Source organism: Vitis vinifera, chromosome 15 (genome assembly GCF_030704535.1).
Source record: "Vitis vinifera cultivar Pinot Noir 40024 chromosome 15, ASM3070453v1".
Taxonomy (NCBI): Eukaryota; Viridiplantae; Streptophyta; class Magnoliopsida; order Vitales; family Vitaceae; genus Vitis; species Vitis vinifera.
The window spans coordinates 21397658-21424436 of NC_081819.1; the positions used below are offsets into that span (position 1 = coordinate 21397658).

Here is a 26779-nt window from a genome sequence, read left to right on the forward strand (position 1 = left end):
CGGCTCGTGTACAAAATAGAAAAGTCAAACATTTGACTGCAACCGTGAGTCTGATTGGTCAAGAGTCAAGACCACCTTGTCTTCAGTGCTCTCGCGCACATAGCATCCTCACGGTTACCGATTCAGTCAGAAATTCACAGCTTCGTTCACTCCCCTCGTATTAGAACCCTCCTGACTCGGCCGTGACCCGGTGAGTTCGAAATGGCTAAGAGACGCGAAGGGCGAGTGCCGTCGAGTTCGGATCGGCGTGAAGACCGAGTCGAAGCGTCGAAGCGGGCAATCCGACGCGGTGGCGACTCAGCTTCGAGCCCCAAAATCAACATCGTCCTCTTCCTCTTCGTCGTCATAGCTCCTGCCATTGCCGTATTAGTATACCGTATAAGGTACGCTCCTCGTACGAATCGCGCTCTCTCCTCGTATGTACACCAGCAAGGTCTCGTCAAAGCTGATGTGAATTACCAAGAGATCCTCACTGTAAGTGTCGGTTTTTTTCTTTCTTTATTCTGTTTTCTCAGTAGCCAAACAGGATATATTTGCTCCGTTTTTTTGGCTATTTTTAATTTGTAAGGAACTCAAGAGATGTCCAAGGTTTTGGAAAATACCTCTGCATGCCTTTGTTTAGTTGCTGAGAAAATGTGGGAAGTAAAACTTGATTAAAGTTTTCAATTGCATTGACCATATGTAAGAATTTTAGTCCTCACTCTGTAAAGCACCAAAGCCTAATCAAATTATTAGATTCAATGTCTTACTTTTCACCCTCAGCTCTCCAATCAATCTGCTTTAATTTCATTTTGCAAAAGAGAAGTTTTAGATTTCTTCCATTTTGCTTGCTAATTTGTAAGAAATTCAGGAGAATTCCAAGGTGTCCAAGAACATGTCTCAGCGGCATTATACATATCCTGTACTGGCCTACATAACTCCCTGGTATGCTTTCCTTTTAGCCTGAATGCATTTGGAACATTGAGATATGGAATACTACAATTATGGTTTAATGGTTCTGATTAAAGCAAGGTTCTCAAATTTTTGAATTTGGGTCTTGCTTTCTTGCTTTTGGTTATTGCCTTTTTATTTTGTTTATTTTAATCAGGATGATATCGAACAATGAAATCAGTAGATTTAATAAAATATCAATATTCAAAATTACATTAAGGTTTTGAAATTTAGTAGAATGAACATAAAAAATATTATCTAAATTAGACATGAAGCAGCATTGGAATCTAAATTGAAGTTTTTAATCAGTTTCTTGCAGTAGAGCAGTTCATCAATTTCATTCCAATGTTGATTTCAATGATAGGGTTATATTTGGATGTGAGGGTAATATTGATGAAAAATTTCCGTGGCTCGCTAAACTCTGCAGGAATAACAAAGGCTATGATCTGGCAAAAAGTTTCAACTCCAAGTTCACGCATTTATCACCTATCTGGTATGATCTGAGGAGGTATGCACAATCACAGTTCCTTAAATTGTAAACATCTAAATGTTGAGATTCATTGCTTCAAACCTGTATTTCGCTTCCATAATCCTCTATTTACCAGCTTGTAAGAACCTTTGTTGCCCAAAAATAGCCAGGAAGTATCAGAGAATTCCTGTGAAATTTTTTGAAAATATATTCTAGAGGTGTCTGGAATTTATATGTTTTCCTTGTAATGGTAGTCAGCTAGATGGGGTTATCAGTAGTGAGTATGAAGTTGTGTTCTTTCCCTCAAACTTATGCTACATCTGTTAGTTTTGAGATAAATAAATGACATATTAACTTATAGTTAAGCTGCTCAACAACTAGAATTTTGTTGGAGTTAATCGGTGATGAAAAAAAAAAAAAAAAAATTCTGATGATATTTCAGAAATCTAGTTGGACTTTCTGATTTTCACTCTAATATTAACTAAGGTGGTGTTTGTTTTTTTGGATTTTTATTGAAAGCAATTTGTTTTTAGAATTTAGGTTGTTTGTTTTTCTACTTTTTCATGACTTATTATAAACTTCTTATTAAATAGAAAAAATAACATATTGATTTTTTTTACTTTTTAATACTTAATGGAAATAAAATACTATAAAAACAAACAACCTAATATTTAACACTATTAAGCATTAAGGTTCTATTTAGAATTAAGTAAAAAAACAAACACCACCTAAGAGAGAAACAAATTGTGTTTATTCTAGACTACTATTGTTCAAAGTCTTCTTCGTTTTCTCGTTTTCCAGCCAGGGGACCAACTTGGTTCTGGAGGGGAGACATAATGCTGATATAGGATGGATCACAGAGCTTAGAATGAAAGGAGATGCTTGGGTATGTCTTGGATCTTCCTTTTTTTCCCTTTTTTTTTTTATTGTTTTTTATCCTGTTGCCAAAACAAAAGTTTATGTCATTGCCAAGTGATTGAAAATTTTCAGATCAATCTAAAAATGTTGCTGTATTTCCATTTACAGTTTAATCACAATCACTGTTAGTCTTGTGCAGATCTGCACCAACAATATATTTTATGTTACTAAGCTACTCTCTTTATTTATAGGTGATTCCTAGAGTTGTTCTGGAAGCCATTCCTAAGGAGTTGCTTCGAAAGAAAAAGCAGAGGGATAAAGCAATTGAAATGATAATAACAGAGTGCAAGTAAGCTTAAACCGCAGAGACATGACTAGGCTCTTATTGATATAGATCTTGAATGGATTTTATCTCTAAATGCCATGCAATATCATTAAATGGAAATTGATTCTGTGTGAATGCGGTGCTCGTGTCAATAAGGGCGATAAGTGGAGATCTGCTACATATTAGATGCCTATGATATCCCATTAAAATATGGGGTGCTTGTAGGGTGATTAGAGGAGATTTGCTACATATAGCATATGCATAATATTCCTAAAAATGGAGCTTCAGGTTGTACTGTTTGGGTTGAGTTCAGCTTATGCTGAAACTACACAACTGACTCCATTCCTCAACTTGATACATATAAATATATTTAAGAAATTAAGCTTATTTTGGAAAAGCAAATAATATTATTAATTATGTAAGAGAGCTGCCTCTTTCCTTCTCATTCTCCACCAAATCAGGGGGAAAAAAAGAGAAAAAGAACAGAAGACAATGGATTTCCAGAATCCAAAGCAGAGGAAATAGCACAAATGTTCCAGATTCTGGTTATCCTTAAATATATGTGTACAAAATGTGACCTACCATGTGGTTTGGAATGAATAAACAGTTTGTGCTGCCGTTTAATCTGATTCAATGAACCCTTTTCTATATTTTATTGGATTCTCTTATTGATTATAGGGAAATGGATTATGATGGTATAGTGCTAGAATCTTGGTCGAGGTGGGCAGCCTATGGTATCTTGCATGATCCAGTGATGAGGAACATGGTAAATACTATCTTCTCTAATGGCTTTTATTTTTCTTCTGGCTTTCCCTTCTCTCTTAATTTCTTTTAGTAAATTTTTGCTATTGCTAATTTCAGTTGTTAAGTTTAGATACTTTCTTGAACAACTTTGCAGCAAGACACTATGGTCATGTTTGGTACGTGGAAATAGGAAATAGGAATGAATATTTTGTTCTCATTCCTATTTCTCCTTGAATAGAAACGAATTTGGTCATTCAAATTCTTGTATTTTTAGATACACCTAGGAATGTAAGGTTGGAATGATGATTTATTTCCATTTCAATGTTTGGTAACAATGAGAATGAGAATAGAAAAAGAAATGACTTGACCATAATATCCTTACATATAGTTTACAGTAATTTTTTAATTTCATTTTAAAAGAACATCTTTTGAGAGTTTTTTTTACTAAAATAATAAGAGTAAGAAAAATAATATTTAATAAATAAAAGCCAGCCAAAAAAAGTCATACAAACAAATGGAGATGAAGGGGTAAAATAGCAATTTAGCATTTGCAAATCTTTGGACATATTCATCTCCTTTCCCCATTCCGCCCCCAATCCCACCCACAAAAGGCATAGATGATTCCTTGTATATTTCTTACATTGTAGCATTTCAATATTTCAAATTGTGTTTGCTAGGAGATGAAACTATCAGCCTTTTCTTTCACTTGGAAATGTGTGAGATTTGTTGGATCTTTCTTTTTTGCAAGTTTAGGCTTTGCAGTTCATAAAACAGCTTGGACAAGCGCTGCATTCTGTGAGCTCAGAGAAGAATGGTAAACAAGGTTTGCAGCTGATTTATGTTATAGGTCCACCACGCTCAGAGAAGCTTCAAGAGCATGATTTTGGGCCAGCAGATCTTCGAAGTTTGAGTGATTATGTAGATGGATTCTCCCTTATGACTTATGACTTCTCAGGTCCTCATAATCCTGGGCCCAATGCACCTTTGAAGTGGATTCATTCCACCCTGCAGCTTCTCCTTGGCAGTGTGGGTAAAAGTGATCAGAGCCTGGCACGGAAGATACTTCTTGGCATTAATTTCTATGGGAATGATTTTGCCCTTTCGAAAGGTATGTTGAGTTTACATACATTTCAATTTTTCTCTAGATGATTGGAGTTTCCTGTTCCTTCATGAAACAGTCATTTGGACTGAGCTCAAACACTTCCGTCCCTAGAGTGAAAATTCTGATTAGTTGTGCAGACAGTCTCCTAATGGGGGAATTCTGGGTTTTCATTTAGCCCAGTTTGATCTGATCTCTCTTGCCTTGGATTGGAAAGGACTTGAGCTTTTTGGGCTATGTTTGGTTTATGGAAAATTTGAGGGAAAATGTGAGGAAAAGAAAATAAAGAAAAAAAGTAAAGAAAGATTAAAAATAGATTTAAGACCAATAAATTATTTTTATATATTACTACAAACTCATTTTTTCTATTTTACCATGTCTATATAAAGAGTAAATAATTTTAAAATGCATAAATTATTATTATTTTTAATTATATTTTATTTTCTTTTGTATTTTCTATAGTAAAACTAAACGTGAAAATACCATTTTCCTTGGTTTTTTTCTTTACTTATGTAATGTTTGGTTGTTGGAAAAATTGAAAGAAAATTCAAGGGAAAGAAAATAAATAAAGATAGAAAGTTAATAGATTATTTTTATGTATTTTAAACTCATTTCACTTATTTTTCTCTTCTGACAAACCAAAAATGAGAAATAATTTTTTTAGCATTTTTTTTTTCTTTTCTTAATGCTTGGCCGAACCAAACATAGCCATAGAGATATAAATGAGAGACAATCCTTCTGATACAACCCCTAAGCAAAACACTTCATGGGTCCAGACCTGTTCAATGATCAAAAGATCAAATGTTCAATCAATCTTGACCTTCTGCTGGTTGACACATCTGTGGAGTCATTTGAGGTGACTGGTAGTAAATCCCAGTTTACTAGAAATTAGAGGACTCTCCTGTTAAAAATTGATCTTCAGGAACTGCAGGTGGAGGTGGTGGAGCAATCACAGGAAGGGATTATCTATCCTTATTGGACAAGCACAAACCGGTATTGCAGTGGGAGAAGAACAGTGGGGAGCATTTGTTCTTTTATTCTGATGATCACCATGCCAAGCATGCAGTGTTCTACCCATCACTAATGTCGATTTTTCTCAGGCTAGAGGAAGCTCGTTCATGGGGTGTTGGCATCTCAATCTGGGAAATCGGCCAAGGTTTGGATTACTTTTTTGATCTTCTGTGAAGATTACATCTCTTCTCTTCTGGGTCATGTATTATAATTCTGTTTATTCGTTCTTAGCTCTTTTAAGTTGTAGCACAGTTTTGACATGCAGCTTCTTAGGTTGTGCTGCAGTTGCTTCCAGGCAAGGTCCTTTCCATAAAAAATAAAAAATTAAAATTAAAAATTAAAAAATTAAAAAAGAATCTACTTAAAACTTTTATTTTTGGGTTAAAGAATTTATTTATTTATTTTCTAAAATTTCTTTTGTACAAGTATATATTAGATTAGACACAATTCAGAACTTTGAGTGAACTTAGGCAATCATAGTTGAGGTTTTTGGATTTTTTTTTTCATGCATTTTTGGCTAAATAACTTTTTAAAGTAAATTTTGCTAAAAGAAACCTTAAAATTTTCCAAAATTTTGAGATTTTTGGGTAATTTTTTTTTTAGAACAATTTTTAAAAATGGTTTTTGAGAATGGTTTTTAAAAATTTTATTTAATATTTTGTAGAAAAAAATATTATTTTTGGGAATTTGAAAATTTTTAACTTGTTTTATATATTTTTTAAAAATATGTTTTAAAAATAATTTTTATATATAGTTTTTATTTTAATTATTTTTTGTGTATAATTATTATTTTTAAATAGTCATAAAAATAAATAAAAATAATTAAAATAATATTATGTTTTTTATTTTTAAGAATAAAAAGTTGTTTTTATTTTTTATCTTTTTTTTTAAATAAAAAAAAAGTGCTTTCAAAAATAATTACCAATGACTTAAATATCTAATGTTGAAAATATATCTGAAAAAGATGGCAGAATAAAAAAAAATATTTTGAAAATTTTCATAGTTATTTTATAATTTTGAAATTTAGTTGGATACATCATACAATGAGAATCATTAATTTGACAGGACTGTTACATAATTTTTGGTGACAAAGATAGTAATAGGTCCAAAAAGGTTGGAAGATATTGTAGCGTTGTTCCACTCATGGAGAGTGGGATCACGTGATATGGTTCACAAGACGCACCACATCACATAACTCCAATTATCTATCTTTCTTCAAATCAAAAAAGCCAAATTTTATTAAAATTGATTAAAAAATTAATACATAAATGGTTCCCTTTTTTTTATCATGAGAATTCATGAGAGAAATTTCTTTTATGTCGGTAAAGTAAATTCTAATATTAGATTCTAATAATTATAATTTTAAAAAGATTTATGATTGATTGCAACATCAGTCCTTTTTCTCGATTTACATTACATATTGAAACAAATGAATATATACCACAAATGAATATATACCACAGAGAATATGTTTTATTTTTAAGGGAATTTATTATTTTTATTTTTTAAAATATAGGATTAATTTTATTTGTCTTTTTTAAAGTTTTGATTAAATATGTTTAAATTTATTGGTTTAAAATTTTATTAGATACTTTTTCTATTTTTTTTTATATGTTATTTTCAATAATTTTTTCTCACTTATAATAAAAAAAAGTTTAATAAAATTATATAAATATTTTAAATATTTATTTATTTTTATAACGAGAATTATTTTTTATAAAAAAATATTATATTAGATTTCTAAAATTAGGTTTCAATGGCTTTTAATCAAATAACTTTCTCTCTTTTTTTTTTTTTTTTTGTCTTTTCCTCTGTACTGCTCTAAAGTACAGTGTACTGTAGGAGGCCATTGCGTTTTTATTGTAGAATTTTCATGGTCGACGTATCTCAAAACATTTTCTAGCCACACAAACACAAGAGCATGACCATCAACCCATCAACCCATCATGATCAGAGGTCACCAACTCTCATCCTCAATAGCCACGTGGACAAATTCCCATCGTTCTTTCCAGCCCCATCGAAGAACAGGCCAGCCAGATTGCACCCTCTCAAGCTAAACCTCTTCATCATCTTCCACAAGAAAAGAAACCCAAAATCCTCATATTTTTTTACTTTATCAAATCTTCCCATCAATTATTCTGAAAACCCATATACCAATTTGTTGTATTGAGGTCTTAGAATTATGCCATGGAGGCCCTTAATTTAGCTGGCTTGACTCCACTGTCAGTTCTTCGTGATAGAAGAACAGAACCCAGAAAAATCTCATCACTCCCCGCAGTTTCTGCGCTGAAAATCTCAAGTTCTGCCACTTTTAACACCACCCCACCAGCTCTACAAGAGTGCTTCACTAGGAGTTTTCATGGTGGTCTGGTGCTACTTTCATCTGTACTCGGCCCTGGGGCTGCCGCAGCTTTGACATATGAAGAAGCTCTGGACCAATCAGTGACCACCTCCACTTCTGGGGGCATTATTGAGTTTGATGCCAATGGGTTTCTTGACAGAGTGATCAGCTTTGGGGTTGAGAACCCTGCAGTTGTGGCTGGTGGGGCTTTGATTTTGGTGGTGCCATTGGTGTTGTCTCAGCTTCTGAAGAAGCCTAAGCCATGGGGGGTTGAGTCTGCAAGGAATGCTTATGCAAAATTGGGGGATGATGCCACTGCTCAGTTGCTTGATATAAGAGAACCGGTGGAGTTTAGGCAAGTGGGAAGTCCGGATATCAGGGGTTTGAGGAAGAAACCGGTGGCGATTCCATGTAAAGGTGGAGATAAGCAGGCGTTCTTGAAGAAGCTTTCTTTGAAGTTCAAGGAACCAGAGAATACCACATTGTTGATTCTTGACAAGTAAGGCTCTGGATCCAAATTGCATCATTTTTCACTCATTCAATGTGAAGAAATTGTTCATCCTGCCAGTTATTTGATGTTTAGGCATTTGGATCGTTCTTTGGTTGTGTTTGGTTGCATGTAATTGGGATCGGGATTGGGATTGTGGCCTCGATTCCATATCCACATTTTGGTTGTTTTAAATGGCAGTGGATATGGAATTGAATTTAAGTTCCATAGAATCCAAATCCAAGAAAATCAATTCCACACTCCCAAGATAAAGCAGGATAAGAATTGGAATTCCAAATTAAATCCAGTTGTTTACAAACACAAGCAGTCTTATGTTTGTGGCTAAGAAATTTTTAGGCTTGTTCTGGCCATGCAGATATTGCTTCTGGTTAATTCTCAAATGTACTGTAATTTATTTACCGTTCTATCTCCGACACGAGAAATTCCAGAATCTTCATGTAAATTTGGCATAGCATTTCTTTCTTGGATGTGGACATTTTAGATATTCCAATTCCTGTATGAGTGACTGAGTGAGAAATCCATGCAATTTCCTAATTTATCAGTTTCCACAGATAGAAAAACACAAAAGCCAATGCATGAATAAAATCAAGGACAATTCATAATACTGCAAAGTCATGAAGGCTTCATTTTTTGTCCCTATTTTCTTTTGAAAATTTCCCTTTTCTGAAAATGTTATATCTCATCAAAGCCTATTTCAAATATTCATGGTCTGTGACATGGATGCTGCTTGACCAGTTCAGCATGTGGATGCCATGTCTTCAATTAACCATGGGATTAAACCAACAGTTTATAAAAGTAATGAATAAATAAAATAAAATAAAATCATGGTAGCATTACATTTACCATGACCTGGAACCAATTTTAAATTTTCATTTTATCCTGGTCCTAATGTTCAGTAATTTCACTAGTAGATCAGGTAATGAAGCTTGAGTTTTGGGTTAGTTCTTTGTTTCCTAGAGCTAACATGTGAAGCTTTGGTTGCTGTCTTTATACTGTATGTCAGATTTGATGGGAATTCTGAAATGGTTGCTGAGTTGGCCGCTGTTAATGGATTCAAAGCTGCTTATGCAATAAAAGATGGTGCAGAAGGACCCCGAGGATGGATGGTCTTTACCATTCTCATTTCTGTTTTATTATGTTTTCATTCTTTACAGCAATCTATTGCTACTCGAAATTGTCATTGATGCATTTATAATAGTCAGAAACTCTGAGATGCATTGTATTATTGCAGAATAGCAGCCTTCCCTGGATACTGCCAAAGAAAACATTGAGTCTTGACCTTGGAAACTTTGCTGAGTCTATCAGTGATGCACTTGGAGTATGTATCTCAGTCTTTTGATTGCTTATTGACTCTAATTTTTTCTTTTTTATCTTCATGGATTTGTTAAGAACTATGGTTAGATTGAAATATTAAAGTACCTATCTGGGTTTTTTCTCTTACTGTGCTAAAGCCAGCTATTTCATCATAGATAATGTGATGAACAATAATGCTGGATTGGTATTTCTTAAATGAGGATGAGAAGCAAGTTGCAATTCAAGGAATGGGTTTATAAGAAATGAAAGAATTCATTAGATGAACGAGGCATCCCCCTGATGGCACAAAGTTATCTAAAGTCAGCTAAGACAACTTGTTGTATAAAAGGAATAACAGTAACTGAATTTGAAATGACAAATATTGTTTGTACTGAAAGGGCCATAAGGATAAGAGAAAGATGAAAAGAGCATGGGAAAATTGATATGATGACTATGCTTGAACAATCAAATAGGTATTAAATAGATTAGACTGTCGAAACGAGCCTCACATGACTGACCACAAATTGGACTTGGTTTGTCGAGTTAAGTCGATCTCTGGAGTCTGACCAAGTGTCCTCAGTTTTTAGGTGTGAAAAAATGCATGTCTATCTCAGGTTATGAATGATTTTATTTCTTCAGTTTCTTTTGCATGAAACTCCCTGCCTCTATACTAATGTATCCACTTCAAGTTGTATTTGTATGAGTTATAACTCTTAATATCATCAAATGAACTTAGGATTGAGTGGGTATGTTGGCTTTCTGAGGTTCATGTGACTAATAAATAATAGTCTATGCTCTTGTACTAGGATCACAGCTTTTTTAAAAATTAGGGTTTAGTAGTGAGCTTTTCTATGTGATTTACGATAAAAATAAATGTGCAGGAGGGAATAGATGGCCTGTCTCTTACTGTTGGACTGGCAGCAGCTACTGGATTGGGTTTATTGGCATTTTCAGAGGTTGGGGTTGTTTGGCTTTTGTGTCTCTTGCTTATTGATATTTATTTAACATAAAGCTTGCAATGAGAAATTCAACATTGGTGCCTTTGGTTGACCTTTTCAGGTAGAAACACTACTCCAACTTTTAGGCTCGGCTGCAATTGTGCAGTTTGTCGGCAAGAAATTCCTATTTGCTGAGGTTTGTCTGCAGTACTTTTCTGAACTTTAAGATTTTCTATTTTCTTGAAATTCTTTAAAGGAAGGTGCCTTGTGGCCGTGGAAAATGTTCATAATGTGCACCATCCAACTACAATTCAGTGGAACTGTTTTATTGTGAGGGTCACCCTTTTCACAGGATCGAAAGGAAACTCTGCAACAAGTTGATGAGTTCTTGACCACCAAGATTGCCCCTAAAGATTTTGTCGATGAGATAAAGGTATTCACACTTGTTGGAAACTATATAACATTTCTATTCCTCATTCGAGAACCCCAAAAGTCTCCATCAAATATTTCTAAATTCACTCTTTCTGTTCTAATTTACCTGGGTAATTCAGGATATTGGAAAGGCTCTTCTACCATCACCCGCGTATGGCAACTCTCTTCCCGCACCTGCAGTGGCAACCCCAGAACCTCCCACGAGCACCGAGCCTAAAGTAGAGGCAGCTGCACCACCAGAAATCAATTCAGTCCCCAAACCAGAAGTTCAAGCAGAATCAATTCCCAGCCTTTCAAGACCTTTATCTCCATACCCATATGTAAGCATTCTATAAATTCTTTGATTTTCTTTTTCCCCTTTCATGCAGTTGAGGAATTTGAAGTTCATTAGCCACCTACAAGTGGCTAATACATTTTTGCTGCTTGGTGAAGATCACTGAGCTACCATTGCTAGTTCTTTTCCATGTGATATAGTAATGAACTTGCCCAGATAATTGAAGGCTTGTTATGCTGATAATCCAAGAATCCCATGGAAAGAACAGAAAAAGGGGGGAAAAAAACCCCTTGGCAATATCCTCATCCTGAAGCAGACATTAGCTTTTGGGCAAAATAACTTATCCTTTCCATCTATGTTCTGATCAAACTGTTTCCTTTCTCTTGGTCCTTTTGGCTGCAGTATCCCGATTTCAAGCCACCGACATCTCCTACACCTTCACAACCATAGAGTTTCAGTTGCACTGGAATCTCCAACAGTAGACATTTCCACAATAATCAGCTATTTGCGGGAATCTCCAAACCGTCTTTGTGAGTAATGCAACTTGTGTTCATGTTATGTGACATTCTCAAGCTTAGCTGTACCTCTTGAACCGAAAACAATATTACACTGCCAAGAGTTTGAATGCTTACTAGTGTGTGCTTCCTATGCTATTCATTTTGCTTAATGTAGTTTTTGGAGATTTTGTAAATCCGGATATTGTACTGCCTTTGTTTCTAAATAGTAATATAAATACGATTTCTTTCCCAGTCATGGATCAATCCATCTGAAAATTCAGTATATCAGTAGAAGTTACAACTCTTTTGTTTAGGGTGGATTTGATTTTGAAGTTGGCATGCAGGCCATGGAGGAAACTTAAATGAAAAACTCCAAGTTTGTAAAGTTGTTTTTGTTATAATGGAGTGATAACTGATAAATATGGATTAATTCAGCGGATTATCTTGGAGAAGGCAACCCTTTTCCGGGAAAATTATTGCAGACATTGATGCTGATGAAGTTTTTCTCCCATTTTGATTACAGACTTCATCATGGTTGTTTTCTTTGAGCTTGTAGCTTCAGAAAAGTGCATGAAACCTGGGTTCAAAATAATCTCATCAGTGCGATCTTGCTTTCACATTTTCTCTTGCTAGTTGGAGCTGTTTGGTTTGCAAGAATATTTTCATAAGAAAACAAAATCAAGTGAATACTTTCTATACATGCACTTGCCATGGGTCCATAATGGTCTCTGAATTCGTTGTTCTATATCTTGGGGATTTTTTTTTCTTCACTTTCTCCCTAAAATTTGCAAAAATAATTTTGATCACAAAAGAATTCATGGGAGTTCATCAAAATGATTAAAATCATCAAAATAAAAATCACGAAAGGGATTAAAAAAATTTGAGAAGCAAAAATATTATTTCCTTGAATTTTTGTAACTCGTTTAATAGATCTTTTTTATATTTCTAAAATATAATTTGCTCGAATGTGTAGACACTTTACTCTATAGTTTCTTTCCATAATATATATATATATATATATATATATATATATGAATATAAAAATAGAATCGAGGGAAAAAAAATCTAACAGCCATTTTATATATGTACGTAATTTAAGGAAGGTAGGAAAAGAAAAGACAAAAATATAATTGGAAAAATAAGAATAAAATTTGAATTAATTTTATTGAGGCCGATGGGTACTACCCGAAATAGCTATTTATGATACTGTGCAATTTGTGCCACCAGAGGTACATACAATATGCTTGGGATTAGCCACTTCAATGGGTTCTACCCCGTGGAAATGCTCTTTAATGGAACTTTAGCTTTAGCTGATCATGACCAAGAAACCACTGGTTTCGCTTGGTGAGGGTTATTGTGTAACAAGTGCATAATGTCCACTGCAACGTCTATGGATTTTATCATCACCTTGAATGATACATAAAAATCCTATGTTTTTGTTCAAAATCCATTTTTTTTTTAGATCCTTGAGGTTTAGTGTAAATAAACTCAACCATCATTAATTTTAAATTTTATAAATTAGTACCCCTATAAATTTATTTTACTTATCAAATTTATTTTTTTGAGAGATTTTAAGTAAAAATATTTAAATACTAGTATTTAAAAATTAAATTTATATATGAAATACATTTATAGGGATGTTAACTCATTAAATTTGAAATATGGGGTGGTTTAGTATATTGATACCGAAGATTAGGGTGTCAATGAAAATAACCCAAAATTTTTTATCTTTCCATGAAACGACGTCGTTTTATCTAGGCCGAGTGGTCACAAAGCAGCGTTTCACTGCGGACGCCACATCAAAATGAAATCGAGCGGGAAAATTTTAGTAAGAATTTGTTTTCCAATGTCAAAAATCTGAAAATCATCAGGGGGAATCTCAGATTCCGAAACCATGACGAGAACCAAACACCTCGCCCGTAAAAGCCGAAACCGCCGGCGGCAATTTGGTTAGTTCTTTCTCTAGAACGTTCTGGAACTTTTCACTGTGTAAACCCTAACTTTCTCTCTCTATGATTGCAGCTGCAACACCTGCTTCGCCAGCATCGGCTGGACCGAGTTCGGTACCTATCTCTCTTGTCTTCTTTTTCTTTCTTTTTGGTTTTCTTCTGTTTGGAAGCTGAGAAAATTTAGGAATAGGAGAGAAACTGTGATATGACGACGTGTGTGTGTTGTTCTATTTGTGTTCCATTTCCCTCTGTTTGGAAGCTGAGGAAATTTAGGAAAAGGAGAGCAACTGGTTGTTTTTTTTTTCTTTGGTCCTTTTCAATTTGGTTGGTTGATGAAAAGGGAGTCATCTCATTTGAGCATAATAATTGTGATTCGCTTTACTATTTTGGAGCTTAAATAGTGGAGGATAAAAACGGACATTGTGGGTTTTTTTTTTCTTTTTTCTTATTTTCTTTGATGGCCCTACATTTGATCGGACTGGTGTTTTGCTCAATTTATTTTCTTTATTATCAGAGCATGATTTTGGTGGTGAAAACATCACTAAAATGTGTATGATTCGGTAATTATAATGAATTGCAGGCACCACCCAGAAGGCCAACAAGGACTGCAACGGATGCTTCACCAAGTGAGTTCTTATAATTTTATTACTGTTTATATGTATGTATGTGTGTGTGTGTGTGTTTTTGTTTAAATTTTTGGGTTGTTGTTACTGATAATGATGATTATGATGGTGAGGTTTAGTTTGGAATGATTTGATTCATATTTAGGTACAGCAGGGAGTCAGGGACAAAGGAAGCCTTTTCGCTATAGGCCAGGAACTGTGGCTCTTCGGGAGATTCGGCGATTTCAGAAGACCACGCATCTACTAATCCCAGCTGCTCCTTTCATTAGAACTGTACTCCTCTTCCTCTTTCTTCTCTCCCTCTATATAGATTTGAAGTAGTTGACTGTGCCTTCCAGGTGTTTCTTTTTTCTTTTTTAAAGTATACATGAATCATGAAGTGAACATAGTGACCAAGTGGTAATGTTGTCCATACATTAGGTGCACACACTAATATGGGTTATGGGTTTGGATGTTTGATAGGTATTAGCAAGCTTGGTATGCATTGCTGACTTATTACTTAACTATTTAATCTTTTAGGCTAATTAATAATTTAACTCGATATCAGAGATTTGATTTTTGGAGGCCTTTAATTCAGACCTTTATTTCCCGTTTGTTGAACTCTCTTGCGAAAAGATGTTGCACATAAGGCATGGTGTCAAGTGCGAATAAGCTTGATATACATCTTTTTAGGTTGTGTACAATTTTGTTCTATAAAAGAACCATATGAATTGATGAATTTGTTATGGCTTATGGTTATATGATTTGGGATTTATGAGCTGTTATTTGATAACTAATTAGTTAAAGAAAAATTGATGGAACCTCTACATTTCCAATATTTTCTTTGGACAAAAGAAGGAATGGCTAAAGGGGATTTATTTCCTTCTTTGGAGGTTTTTAAATGAATTTGTTTGCCTTGTCACAGATATATTCATTAATTTGTACCTGTTATTTCTTTTATTATTTGGAGTGTTGTACATGCCTCACTTTTTTATTTGGAAAAACAACTGGAGTTTGTATACACTCAGGTTCATCATGTTTATGTGGATAATCAAATCAAGAAAAGAAATGCATTCATGTTGATAGGTGAGGCTATAGATTTTTTAGATTGTTGGACATAACCTGAGTTGAATGGTGCTGATATTCCAGCCTATTTGCTGGAAAATGGCATACTAAAGAGAAACAAAAAGAATTCATTTTCCATGATTTTCGAGAATAGCATTATTTATTGAATATGCAAAAATCACTGTTGATAAGTGCATTGTTGTTGTCCAGAAACTAAGAGTTATGGTTCTGGGTTTTCCAAATATGAATTTTTTTAAGGTCTATTTTTTCTACATTGTGCCCCAATCCTTAAATAATTTCCAATTTATTACAATTAGTATTAAGAAAGAACCAGGATCCATGAATTGGGGGTTAGCAAAGCTTTACACTAGTTCAAAGTACTTACCTATGCACACTGCCTATAGTGCAGCAGTGGTAGAATTTATCAAATGCTCCAGGGACTTAAAACATGGATTGTATTTTTTGTTCCTTGTTGAAGTTGCTGTTTGTGCCATTCCTTACTTGTTTGCTTGTTCCCATCTGATCTGTAGAGAGGTTTAGATCACATGGTCCTAACAGTTCTGATCATTTGTCATAGGTTAGAGAGATTAGCTACTTTTTTGCTCCAGAAATTTCTCGTTGGACAGCCGAAGCTTTAGTAGCACTTCAGGAGGTATCATAACTTCCATTTTAATGTGACTGGATAGAGTTGTTTGTTTGAATGCATGAATGCAATTAGGTCTGATCATGTTTTATTTTTGTAGATTTGGGCATGCATGCATCTGTATATTTTTGCAAGTTTTTGCTCTTCTTCAAATTATTTATTAAGCTTATCTCTGATGGTCTATAGCTATACAATTCTTATACTTGCTGAACCTATTTTCAATTCTTCAGAATTAAATTTTCAAATGTACTTGTGTTTCTACATGGTATGTTTGAGATTGTTCTAATTGCAGCATATGTTTTTGAATGGGTGTTGGGATTGCTCTGATCTGTTTAGTTCCGTTGTATATGACTGCATAAGTTTGGTTTGGGATCATATATTTCATTTGAGAAAGTGGCACTGTTGTTCGTCACCCCACAGGTGTTTAAAAGTTTTACTTACTTGGACTGGTGAATTTATTTTTTTAATAGGCAAATAGGATGTATTACTAAAAGTGCCAAACAAAAAAGAAGTGGAACCTATATACAAACACTGTAAACAAGCTGCACACATACAAAATCTAGACCTTTGACAAGCTAACCTATATCCAAACTGTCTACAAAATCCAGAAAGAGCAGATTGGCTTAAGCCCATTCCTTCATATGACCACAAGAACTAGGTGTTTGGAAGCAAATCTTTCACCACCAAGCAGCAGCGCCCCACACCTTCAAAAGTCCTAATGTTGCACTGCTTCCAGGTGGTCCAAAGTAGACATAATGGCATCAACCTCCAAAACTACCTTGCGGTTGGCTCCTGCAAAAGCATGATGCCAGCTGAGCAAAACCTTTCTAATCAAGCAGGGGAGAACCCATGAAACAGTAAAACACCAATGAAGAGAAGGCCAACAGCCAAGCTCAGGAATCCATTTGTAGTGGATGCAAATATGGTCCACATACCCAAGGTCTTCCATGCAAATGCAGCAACGATTGACCAAACTCTAGTTTCTCCTCATAAGTTGTTCAAAACTCCTGATTTTCTTCCATGCTGCTTCCCACACAATAGAACTGGACTGGTAAGTCTTAATAGAAGATTTTTAAATGTTGACACAAGTTTGAGGTAGCTCATCAAAACTAGTTGGTTCCAGGCACTTAAACGGTAGTTCTGCTACTAAGCATCCGAGATAATTATCTTGTAAATAGTTGATCGTTAACTGATAATCATTAGTACATTTACAAAATCCATTTTTGGGCTCAAATTTCAGACAAATTGTTGCGAGTATTGAATACTTGGATGATTTTATATTACATTACATTTTCTTCAAGCTTACTGGAATCATCTTCGATTGTCGGATATAGGCCCACTGCCCACCGGATTAGGAATCGTTGAAAGCCATTAGCATGTCATTCAGATATTCTTATTCTTGACAACAGACTACCTTTTGACAGAATTATGGAAGTTTTATGGCCTTGCCTTTCACATTGTCAAGTTTTTATGTAGGGGAAATCCACTAGCTTGCTTTTCATGACTAAACAAATCTTGTGCTCATCCCAATATGCCATTTTATCTGCAGTGAATTTGAGAGTTAACCAGCAAAGAAAACTCAATCACATGTCAGATGGTTCTAAATGTAGTGAAATTAGAAGACATGATCTATGCATCTGACATGAAATGTTAGAATGAAATTTCTATAGCATTCACCATTTCTGAAAAAGGCAATTTGTGGAATCAATTCCTGCTTTTTGTGTGGTTCATTTTGATTAGACATGGGAAGATTGATATAATCAATATTTCAGTAAAAGGTTTTTCATTTTTCTTTTTGTAGGCAGCAGAGGATTATCTGGTTCATTTGTTTGAAGATGCAATGCTTTGTGCAATTCATGCAAAACGCGTAACACTAAGTAAGTTAATGGAACTTGCATGTTTTCACTTTGCATAATCATCTTGGTCAGGAAAAAAATCTTCCCTCCTTTCATTTGTTGCATGAATGAAATAATATTGAAAACATAACGAAATACTCTTTTTTTTCTTTTCTTTTGGGAATGCTAATTTCACATGTTTGTTATTTGGGTCTAAATGCATATGAAATCTTCTATTTTTTTCTTACTAGCTTTGGCATTGAACTATTTGTGAGTCCTGGCTATTTGAGTTCTTGCCTTGTTGGAGTTCATGCTGCTCCTATCTGCAGAAGGGAACAACATATTTCATACACCATGGTTTTACTTTAAAAGCATGGCCCCAAGATCCTCATTTACTACATGGCTATTTCATAAACTTCCCCACTCACATTATTACCGTTATGAGACTTATGTATGTAATTTCTATTCATTTGGACACAAAATTTCTTATCTCATTTCATCAATGTCATGGCATACCTTTTTATTTTCAATCTGTATAGAACTTTTGCCAAATTGCTAATCAGATTTGTCTTCTTTTAGGATCATTAAAAGTAGAACTTTCATCTGTTTTATTATGTCTTCTTCTAGGATCATTAAAGTAAAACTTTCATCTGTTTTGTTGTTTCTCAGTGAAAAAGGACTGGGAGTTGGCACGTCGGATTGGAGGGAAAGGACAGCCTTGGTGAAAGCATTACACCGCTCCACACCAATAGTCAATACCGTTGTCACTGATTGTACCATTCAGAAAATGGAATCTGTAATTGTTTCTTTTATGGCAATTGCCTTTCCTGTTGTAATATGGAATTAAGAATTAGGAAGCAGGTTGCATTCTCAACTCTCAAGCTATATACCATCACTAGAGTTCTCACTACCACAAAAATTTGCAGGTCATTTGTAAAGAAGTTCAAATCATCTGTTACTGAATTTATCTTTGAAGTGAAGGTGAATCTCTATGTGGGATGTTTGTAAAATTTTATGCAAATATAAACGTTCGGTATACTTCCATAGGGGCAGGTTTATTGAAATGGCATTTAAAATATCATCATAAATAATATCAAGTGATTAACAAAACAAAGTGGACAGCCTAACTGAGTGATTAACAAAAATGAAAGACATTCCCTCCTTTCAGATGAGCAAAATTTTTAACCAACAAAATGTTGTAGAATTAGTCACATAAAACACGGCTTTCATTTTGACTTCCCTTTCTTCGAAGATCCTCCTTTCTTTAACGACTTCTTCTGGAGCTGCTTCTTCGGTTTCAACTTGCTTGAAGTTGATGAATCCTTCCCCCTCTGATTCTTTCTTTTCTTCTCTTTCTTCACATTGTACATGTTAATAGCCTAGTTTCCAAACAATTTAATTCAAGTGATTAGCAAAAATTATATTTGTTGAATTTAAAAAGAAAAAAAGAAAAAATATATTATTCATTGGCAAAAGCTAATGCAAACTTTAATCTTTGAGAGGGAAGAAAGGGAAAGAAAGGATATAGAATGGCTCATTCTTACCTTGTCAACATTGAGTATCTCATGGGAATTCTTGGAGATTAGCCTATTCAAAACTTTTTCAGTTTGCTGCTTCTCTTGTGATCCAATTCCTGTTCCTTCCACTACTGGCAGGAACTAAACAAAAACAAGGGGGAAAGGTGAAGTCAGTGATTCCTTAAGATTTAGGAAGAAAAAGAACTGAAGAATTCACGGTAACAGAGTTATGTGCACAGACCTTGCGATACTTTCCTTTATGTTTTTCAGGTTTTTCTCCAACCAACTTCTTGTCAAATTTCCCACCACTGGCTGTTGCGGCAGCAGCCATGCTTGCTATGTCCTGAAGTTCATTTTTGCTGGCTTTCTTTGGGGCAGCTTGGGTTCCAGTAATAGGTAAGGCTGTGGCAGCAAGTTGAATGTGGCTGGGAAAAGACTTCCAATCAGTTCGAGTTGCAGCACAAGATGCCACATTTGCAATATGCTTGTAGTGTGCTTTCTTAACATGTGGATTTTACACACACACAGATATAGCATAAGCTCTAAACAACAAAAATAAGAGTTGATGCCTTGTAAAATCCTAAGAATGGGACCTCAAAAAGCGGGGAAAAGGACCTTCAAATAAGAGCACCAAAACAAGACTAAACAAACAATGAATTTATCCAGCCCTCTATTATCATTCTATATCATCCAGCTGATGGGCCCCCACCAGAAATTATAAGAACTCTGAGATCAGGAAAATAGAGAAGGGGTTGCAAGCCCATCACTAGTTAAAAATAAAAACTACCAAGACTTTTGGAATTATACAGGGAACAAAAATAGAGAAGGGGTTGCATGCCCATTGCTAGTAAAAAAAGGCATACACAGCCATCTAGAGTAATCTAAATTAATATTCAGATGATTGGTGTTCTCTCATCATACTGACATATTATTTGATATATGCAATGGAATTAGAACCATGTATGACAAGGTTATATCCTGCACACACAGCTTCAACCACATAATTCAGGGGCTGTTCAAACTTCAGGATTTTCATCTCAACAGGGGATGCTAAATAGTCTAAATGCCTATATATTATGTTTGTGTTGCAGAAAAACAAGATCAGATGTAAAAGTTAAAAGAAAAGGCCGACCATCCATAACAAAGGGATCTTCAAGGATATCATACAGTTGTAAGCTCTGGATGTGATGATATGTATCACAATGGATTGACAGTGTTTTAAATAGACAAAAGCTACAGAAAGATTCATGGAATGGATTCCTAGCAATGAATGACTAAATTTGATGCTTATGAGTGATAAAACTAGGAAAAATTTCCTGCTCTATCCACCATGTCAACAGTAAAAGAGAAAAACCTTGGCAAAGCACCAACTTTTGCAGCTTGTTTCAGATTCTGTAATCGATTCTTCTCATGTTTTTCAACACGTTTCTTCTTTTCTGCTTGTCTCTTAACAAAAGGATCCTCTCCTGGCTCTGCAACAAAAAATTTTAAATTAATTATTTACCTTTATTATCTTTTGGGAAACACTTACATGTTTTTCCCTGAGAACAAGCAGACAGAATTCCAATAATTGGAATTTTTAACTAGGAACAGGAAAAAAGAGGGCACTAATGGTAAAATCAATTATGTACCATCGGTCATCTTGGCCTCGATAATGGGTATATCTTTGTCATCATTTACACGATCATATCCATGGCGACGCTTCCAAGTACCAGTTTGCTCATCATAAACAATCTTATCTTTTTTGCGGTTCTTTATACCTGCAATACATTTCAAAGCAATACAACCAAGCTCATTAACCTTATATCAATGAAAACTATGACGGAAAGCACAACTATATTGCTGATTAGGGCCTCGACACAATCCAGAAAGCCCAGATATAAAAAAATTTAAATACAGAGTTCAAGAAAAACACTTTTAAAAATGAAATATTTAACTGCCCATAGAGGAGACAAAAATAACAAAGATGAACTGACCTTTAGCTTTGGCAAACAACTCCCATTTTGTAGGTGGTTTAGGCTTAGGCAGCTGACAAAGCATTGTTTCAAATAAGAAATCAAGAATATATAATAAAATAAACTAAAAACAGCTTCATTAACTTTTTTTTTTATATATAGGTATAAAAAAATAAAAAAAATAAAAAACCTGCTTTTCTCCTCTTTTTACCAACAAAGGACCCATGCCAACTTAGAAGGGTCTCTCTAACTAAAGAGTGCATCACTCATTGAATACCGAAAAGCGCAAAGATCAACAGCTACAAAAGAAGAGCTTTCGGACAATGAATGAGGATATGGTCACTTGTTCTTCTTCTTCCTTACACAAGTAGCATCTATTAGAAATCCTCCAACCCCTCTTTTTAAGCTGATCTAGAGACAAAATTTTGACCCAAGTTGCTTCATAAGCAAAAAAGCTAATTCTCGGACGCACCTAAGAATTCCAAACTATGTCATAAGGGAACAACTCCATTCTCTTATTTTTCAAAGAGAAGTAGAAGGACATAACAAAAAAAGTATCATCCTTTGTAGGTAACCAAACCATAATGTCATTAGTCTCCAAAGAGATGGGGTGTGCAGGCAACCTCCTAAAGAAGGCTTCCACCTCTAGTTCCTAGTCATGCAACTGCCTAGTAAACCTGGGACTCCAACTACCATTCTCCCAAAGGTCACTCACCCAAGCATCTTTTAAGGTAGCTATGGAATATAGCTTCGAAAATGATTCCCTCAAAAATGAACCCCCACATCAATTGTCCTTCTAGAACTTCACCCTATTCCTAGACCCAACCTTAAGCTTAGTTCTAATCTTAAAAACTTCTCAGCTACCTCTGATTTGACTTCCACACCCCCACACTGTGCCCTTCTCTCACTTCTTAAGTGCTCCACCCCCCCTCAACTTGTCCATACTTGCCCACAATTACTCGTGTCCAGAGAGGGTTCCTTTCAATTGCAAATCTTCAAGACCATTTGCCCAAAAAAGCCTCATTCAGGATGGATAAATCTCTGATACCCAAGCCCCTTTTTTGTTTCTTCAAGCGAACAATAGATCAATTCACCAAGTGCGGCCTTTGTTCCAAAGCCCTTCCTCCCCACAAAAAGTTCCTTTGAATCTTTTCCAATCTAGTAGCTACCCTATGTAGGATGACACAAAGAGACATGAAGTCAATCAACAAATTGGACAAAGTGCTCTTTACCATAGTCAACCTTCCACCTTTTGAAAAATATTGTCTCTTCCACAATGCTAATCTTTTTTTGGATTCTTTCCCTAGAGGACTTTAAAGGGGCTCCCAACAAAAGCACTAAATAGGTGGTTGGGAGGGCACCCACCTTACAACCTAAAGCCCCAACAAGATCCTCTAAGTTCAAAACTTCACTAATAGGGATGAGCTCACTTTTCTCCAAGTTAATCTTTAATCCTAACATAGCCTCAAACCACATAAGAATCCAACTCAAGTACTCAAGGTTTTTCTTCCTAACATCACAAAAAATGAGGGTATTGTTTGCAAACAACAAGTGGGAAGCCTCCACCCCCTCTCCATCTCTTCCCCTTACTAGAAAGCCATCGATAAACCCTCCCTTATTTGCCTTCATAAGAATGAGGGAAAGAACCTCCATTGCCAAGATGAATATGTAAAGGGACAAAAGATCTTCTTGTCTTAAACCCGTAGAACTTTGAAAGAAGCCTAAAGGGGACCCATTGACCAAGACAGAGAAATAAACTGTAGAGATGCACCATATAATCCAACTAATTTACTTGGAGCCAAAACCTATTTTTTCCAACACTGCAAGAATAAAACTCTAGTTTACATGGTCATAGGTCTTTTCAATATCCAACTTATAAATGACCCCTCTCAAGTTGGGTCTAACTCTAGAATCAATGGCTTCATTTGCGATCAAAACAACATCCCCAAAATTTGTTTCCTTGCCACAAAGGCATGCTGAAAATCCAACACTAAGTTACCCACCACCTTCTTGAGGCAGTTGGCAAGAACCTTAGCTAGGAGCTTATATAAGCCTCCTACAAAGCTAATTGGCCTGAAGTCCTTAAGGTCTTCTATCCCCCCTTTCTTTGGAACCAAGACAATAAAAGTGGCATTTAAACTCCTCTAGAAAGTCTGAAACTCATGGAATTCTGCAAAAAATCCAATCACTTCCCTTTTCACCACATTCCAACAAAACTACCAAAAGGTCATGGAAAAGTCATCCGATCGGGAGCTTTATCCCCTTTCAAGCTTGATAGAGCAGAAGGGGATCTCCAAGGCATGAGAGTCTATGCTAGGCAATGAGGCAAAGGCCAGCCCGCTAATGGTTGGTTTCCAATCCCTCGACTCAAAAAGGATCATCCAAAAAGCATTTGTCACACCTTCTTTAATCTTTGCCTCCTCAATTAACACCATTCACCCTTAACTTGGCCAAAAAATTTCTTCTTCTTCAAGCATTGGCCACTTTGTGAAAAAAAAAAAAAATTGGCGTTCTTATCCCCCTCTTTTAGCCAAAGTTCTCTTTTTTATTTTCTATTTTTATTTTTTTGATAATTGCCAAAGTTCTCTTGACTTTTGTCTCCAAGAGATTTCCTCCAAAGCTGCCCAATTTTTAAAGTCCTCCACCACCCTCCTTCTAACCTCCCTTTCCTCCATAGAGAGAGACTTTTCCCTTTTCTTTGCATCCCAAAAACCTAGTTGAAATAAAGCAGCAAGTTTCTTGGTAGAGACATTACCAAAAACCTCTGTATTCCAAACTCTAAGGTCCTGCTTTAGAGCTCTAAGTTTAACTGCCAAAATGTGGCTAAAGGACCTCTTTGTTCCAAACTCTAAGGTCTTGTTTACCCTTTATTTTTTTGCTTACCTTTTATAAGTAAAAGGTAAGCAAGCATACATTGGTTAGAAAGAATTCGCTAAAAGTGCTGAGGGGGTGTAGCCACTCATAAAAAGGATATGGACAAGAACATCCAACAAGATTATAAAGTAAGATGTATGATAACAAGATTGCCTAACACAACACTCTTATACTCAGGCAAGACAACAACCAATTAGCGACCAACCCTCAAGTAAAATCCTGGATTTGCAGCCAGTGCAAGAAAAGTATTCACATAGTTTGTATGCTAGGGCAATAAATAGTTTTGGGCAGATTAGGAAGCAGAAAAAGCAGCCCCCACACAATTAAATTTCAATATAAAAATCAAATAAAAAGAATAAAGTTCCAATGAGCCAGTTATAAGCTATCCTTCCTTACAATTCTGCAGAGTAACACATCTTGCAGGAATCAAGGACAAATGCAAGTGGTATTAGCAACATAGTTCTGATTCTCTGAAGCAATATAAACAAAAGAAACAACATATGTGGAATAACATATTAAAACAAGCAAAGGCTTACATGCTTTTCTCTAGGCAATCTTGTCATCGGTGGAGGCAACTTGACTAAGGGTCCGTCTATGTCTTCAGTCGAAGGTAAGTTGAAAAGGGCATCTGCAATTAACTGGACTAGCACAGTGCCCTTTTGTAAACACTCCTTCACAAGCTCTTCCCTAGCAATATTGAAAAACTATATACAGTAAGCTCCACTAAAACCAACCACATTCACAAGGAGTCTTGAATAGCCAAAAACCCAACAAAGAACATATAGGTTTAGGGACATAGAAGCAGTAAACTCATCTCAATATATGTAACAACAACAATCACAAAGATCCTTTGAACAAAAGAGCACCCATAAAACTTGATCCAAAATGCAAAGCTATACACTTGGATCATAATCAAGCTAATAGGATGTTATGCACACTTTTTTTTTTTTTGCATGGCCGATTATACAAAATAGTTTAAATCAGCCACGAAGTTACAATGAGTTATTCAGATAGAAGCACCAAGTGGACTTGGTGGAGAAACTTAGAAATGGTTTGCCAAATATAACTGTTCAGTCATTTGCCTAAAGGGTTACAATTAGTCTTCTCGACTTATCTTTTAGAGCATCTTCTAATGCACTCCAAGACCCCCAGAGAAAAGCTCTATTATAAGAAGCCCTAATCCAACTAGCCAGCATACACTCCAAATAGCATTGACCTAATAGCCTTATTTCCCTTCCTAACAACATTAACCACACAAAACAGCAGCTTTGCCCCCATAGAAGGTCCTAAGCAGCAGTGGGCAGCCAGAATTGGACTGGAACTGGAACCCCAATCCTGTGTAATCCATAATTATTGCTTATTTGTAAACTTGAGGCCCACTATCATTCAAATTCAGTTCCAGCAACTGCGGTTTTGAGATTAGGGTTTCTATTCCATGAAACCCCACAAATCCTACAGCGAACCTAAATCACTCTAGGAACCAAGCAATTGCAAGAAAATGAAAGAAAAAATGGAAAAATAAAAATAAAAACAAAACCAAAACCGCCAATCCAGAGTCCAGAAGTAGGTGTAAACAGGGAAAACCCTAACCTGGAAGTGGGGGGAGAAGGGAAGTGGTGAAGTGGGTCGAAGGCCATAAGGTGACCTAAGTCAATCTGATGCTCTTGTGTATCCATCCCAGTCATTCCAGCACCTCCTCTCTGCCTTTGGATTAGGCTTTGTTCAACCCCCAAGAAGAAGAAGAAGAAAGGAAGGAGCAACAACGCTGGGGTTTTAGGGGTTTAATGGTTGGGTTATTTGGTTGAAAGGCCCACAACGACACCCATATGTGTACAACTACGAATAACTCCTCTCCTCTCAAAACATCAAATATAACCAACCATCTTCGACTCTTCGACTGAAATACCCCCAAATAAAGAGAGAGAAAAGTGAAATGTTGCTTTACATATTTTTTTTATCAATATTGAGAGGTTGCATATGGTATTGCTTGTGGTTGTTTACAATCTTGTTAATTAAACTCTTGTTGCAAACAACTATTGGTACTAATTTATTTCTTAATTCTAATTTGATATTGAATTATTTGAACTATTATTTTTAATATATCTTTTCCTTTTTTATTTTTTATTTTTTCTGGCAACTTGGTTTATTTATTTATTTTTTATTTATAACGGCCCTGAAGTTAACGACTGGGTCTTGAACTGGTGATCATTGGAGAGCAAACCCAAGGTCGAACCAACTGAGCTACCCCTCAGGGTTTGACAACTTGGTTTATGAATTGAAAATTTTACTCTCCATGACAATTGCAATGTAAAAGCGTTAGGTTTTACTTTATGATACAATGATATGTTTTTGTATATTTATTTTAATCATAAGTCGAACATATAGTTTAATGCATAGAAATTATAATATGTACATTTATATGATATTATTATTTTGTTGTTACTTTGTCGTCATGTTTAAATTGTGTTACTGGTTTTAAAATTTGTTTATGTTAAATCAATGATTTTAGAATTAATTCTTTTTAGGTTTTAACTAGAAAAATATGACATGATTCACCCTTTACTTTATTTATTAGTACATTAAATATGAATTTATGTAATTTAATTGCTTCATCTTATGC

The 26779-nt window shown here is 35.3% G+C and overlaps 4 protein-coding genes across 7 annotated transcripts; 3 read left to right on the plus strand and 1 right to left on the minus strand.

Annotated features, from left to right (window-relative positions):
* The first annotated feature begins 92 nt into the window (after positions 1–92).
* Positions 93–5789, plus strand: LOC104877308 (uncharacterized). Of its 2 annotated transcripts, none has more exons than XM_010663600.3 (8): positions 93–474; positions 851–924; positions 1358–1438; positions 2201–2285; positions 2509–2606; positions 3261–3348; positions 4080–4434; positions 5348–5789. In XM_010663600.3, exons 1-8 carry the CDS (start codon positions 202–204, stop codon positions 5608–5610), a joined length of 1317 nt encoding a protein of 438 aa, XP_010661902.1. In that variant the 5' UTR covers positions 93–201; the 3' UTR covers positions 5611–5789. The 2 variants fall into 2 exon arrangements, with proteins under 2 accessions (XP_010661902.1, XP_010661903.1); XM_010663601.3 differs by having other exon boundaries at positions 96–474; positions 5357–5789.
* A 1429-nt stretch (positions 5790–7218) lies between these two features.
* Positions 7219–11971, plus strand: LOC100255153 (rhodanese-like domain-containing protein 4, chloroplastic). Its single transcript, XM_010663599.3, has 8 exons — positions 7219–8276; positions 9289–9391; positions 9517–9603; positions 10460–10534; positions 10638–10712; positions 10869–10949; positions 11068–11268; positions 11625–11971. The coding sequence occupies exons 1-8, from the start codon at positions 7624–7626 to the stop codon at positions 11670–11672; spliced, it is 1323 nt and encodes a 440-aa protein (XP_010661901.1). The 5' UTR covers positions 7219–7623; the 3' UTR covers positions 11673–11971.
* Positions 11972–13466: 1495 nt separating this feature from the next.
* On the plus strand, positions 13467–18793 carry LOC100260234 (histone H3-like centromeric protein CENH3). Of its 3 annotated transcripts, none has more exons than XM_010663597.3 (7): positions 13467–13668; positions 13742–13782; positions 14249–14294; positions 14437–14564; positions 15913–15987; positions 17780–17855; positions 18483–18793. In XM_010663597.3, exons 1-7 carry the CDS (start codon positions 13614–13616, stop codon positions 18536–18538), a joined length of 477 nt encoding a protein of 158 aa, XP_010661899.1. In that variant the 5' UTR covers positions 13467–13613; the 3' UTR covers positions 18539–18793. The 3 variants fall into 3 exon arrangements, with proteins under 3 accessions (XP_010661899.1, XP_002281073.1, XP_010661900.1); XM_002281037.4 differs by having other exon boundaries at positions 13497–13668; positions 14443–14564; XM_010663598.3 differs by having other exon boundaries at positions 13497–13668; positions 14446–14564.
* Positions 18794–18867: 74 nt separating this feature from the next.
* On the minus strand, positions 18868–26181 carry LOC100253336 (ribosome biogenesis regulatory protein homolog). The gene is made up of 8 exons (XM_002281029.5): positions 25750–26181; positions 24696–24846; positions 21307–21358; positions 20962–21090; positions 20685–20802; positions 19572–19755; positions 19358–19471; positions 18868–19192 (listed from the first exon to the last, which is right to left on the minus strand). Exons 1-8 carry the CDS (start codon positions 25842–25844, stop codon positions 19040–19042), a joined length of 996 nt encoding a protein of 331 aa, XP_002281065.1. The 5' UTR covers positions 25845–26181; the 3' UTR covers positions 18868–19039.
* Between the last annotated feature and the right edge of the window lie 598 nt (positions 26182–26779).

Coding starts and splice junctions, on each gene's coding strand:
- LOC104877308 (XM_010663600.3), top strand. CDS start 202: ATGGCTAAGAGACGCGAAGGGCGAGTGCCGTCGAGTTCGGATCGGCGT. Junction 2,286..2,508: donor GAATGAAAGGAGATGCTTGG/GTATGTCTTGGA, acceptor CTTTATTTATAG/GTGATTCCTAGAGTTGTTCT. Junction 2,607..3,260: donor ATGATAATAACAGAGTGCAA/GTAAGCTTAAAC, acceptor TATTGATTATAG/GGAAATGGATTATGATGGTA.
- LOC100255153 (XM_010663599.3), top strand. CDS start 7,624: ATGGAGGCCCTTAATTTAGCTGGCTTGACTCCACTGTCAGTTCTTCGT. Junction 9,392..9,516: donor AAGGACCCCGAGGATGGATG/GTCTTTACCATT, acceptor GTATTATTGCAG/AATAGCAGCCTTCCCTGGAT. Junction 11,269..11,624: donor CTTTATCTCCATACCCATAT/GTAAGCATTCTA, acceptor TTTTGGCTGCAG/TATCCCGATTTCAAGCCACC.
- LOC100260234 (XM_010663597.3), top strand. CDS start 13,614: ATGACGAGAACCAAACACCTCGCCCGTAAAAGCCGAAACCGCCGGCGG. Junction 13,669..13,741: donor AAACCGCCGGCGGCAATTTG/GTTAGTTCTTTC, acceptor CTATGATTGCAG/CTGCAACACCTGCTTCGCCA. Junction 13,783..14,248: donor CATCGGCTGGACCGAGTTCG/GTACCTATCTCT, acceptor AATGAATTGCAG/GCACCACCCAGAAGGCCAAC.
- LOC100253336 (XM_002281029.5), bottom strand. CDS start 25,844: ATGACTGGGATGGATACACAAGAGCATCAGATTGACTTAGGTCACCTT. Junction 20,803..20,961: donor CGAGGCCAAGATGACCGATG/GTACATAATTGA, acceptor TTTTTGTTGCAG/AGCCAGGAGAGGATCCTTTT. Junction 19,756..20,684: donor AAAGTTGGTGCTTTGCCAAG/GTTTTTCTCTTT, acceptor GTCTTTTCCCAG/CCACATTCAACTTGCTGCCA.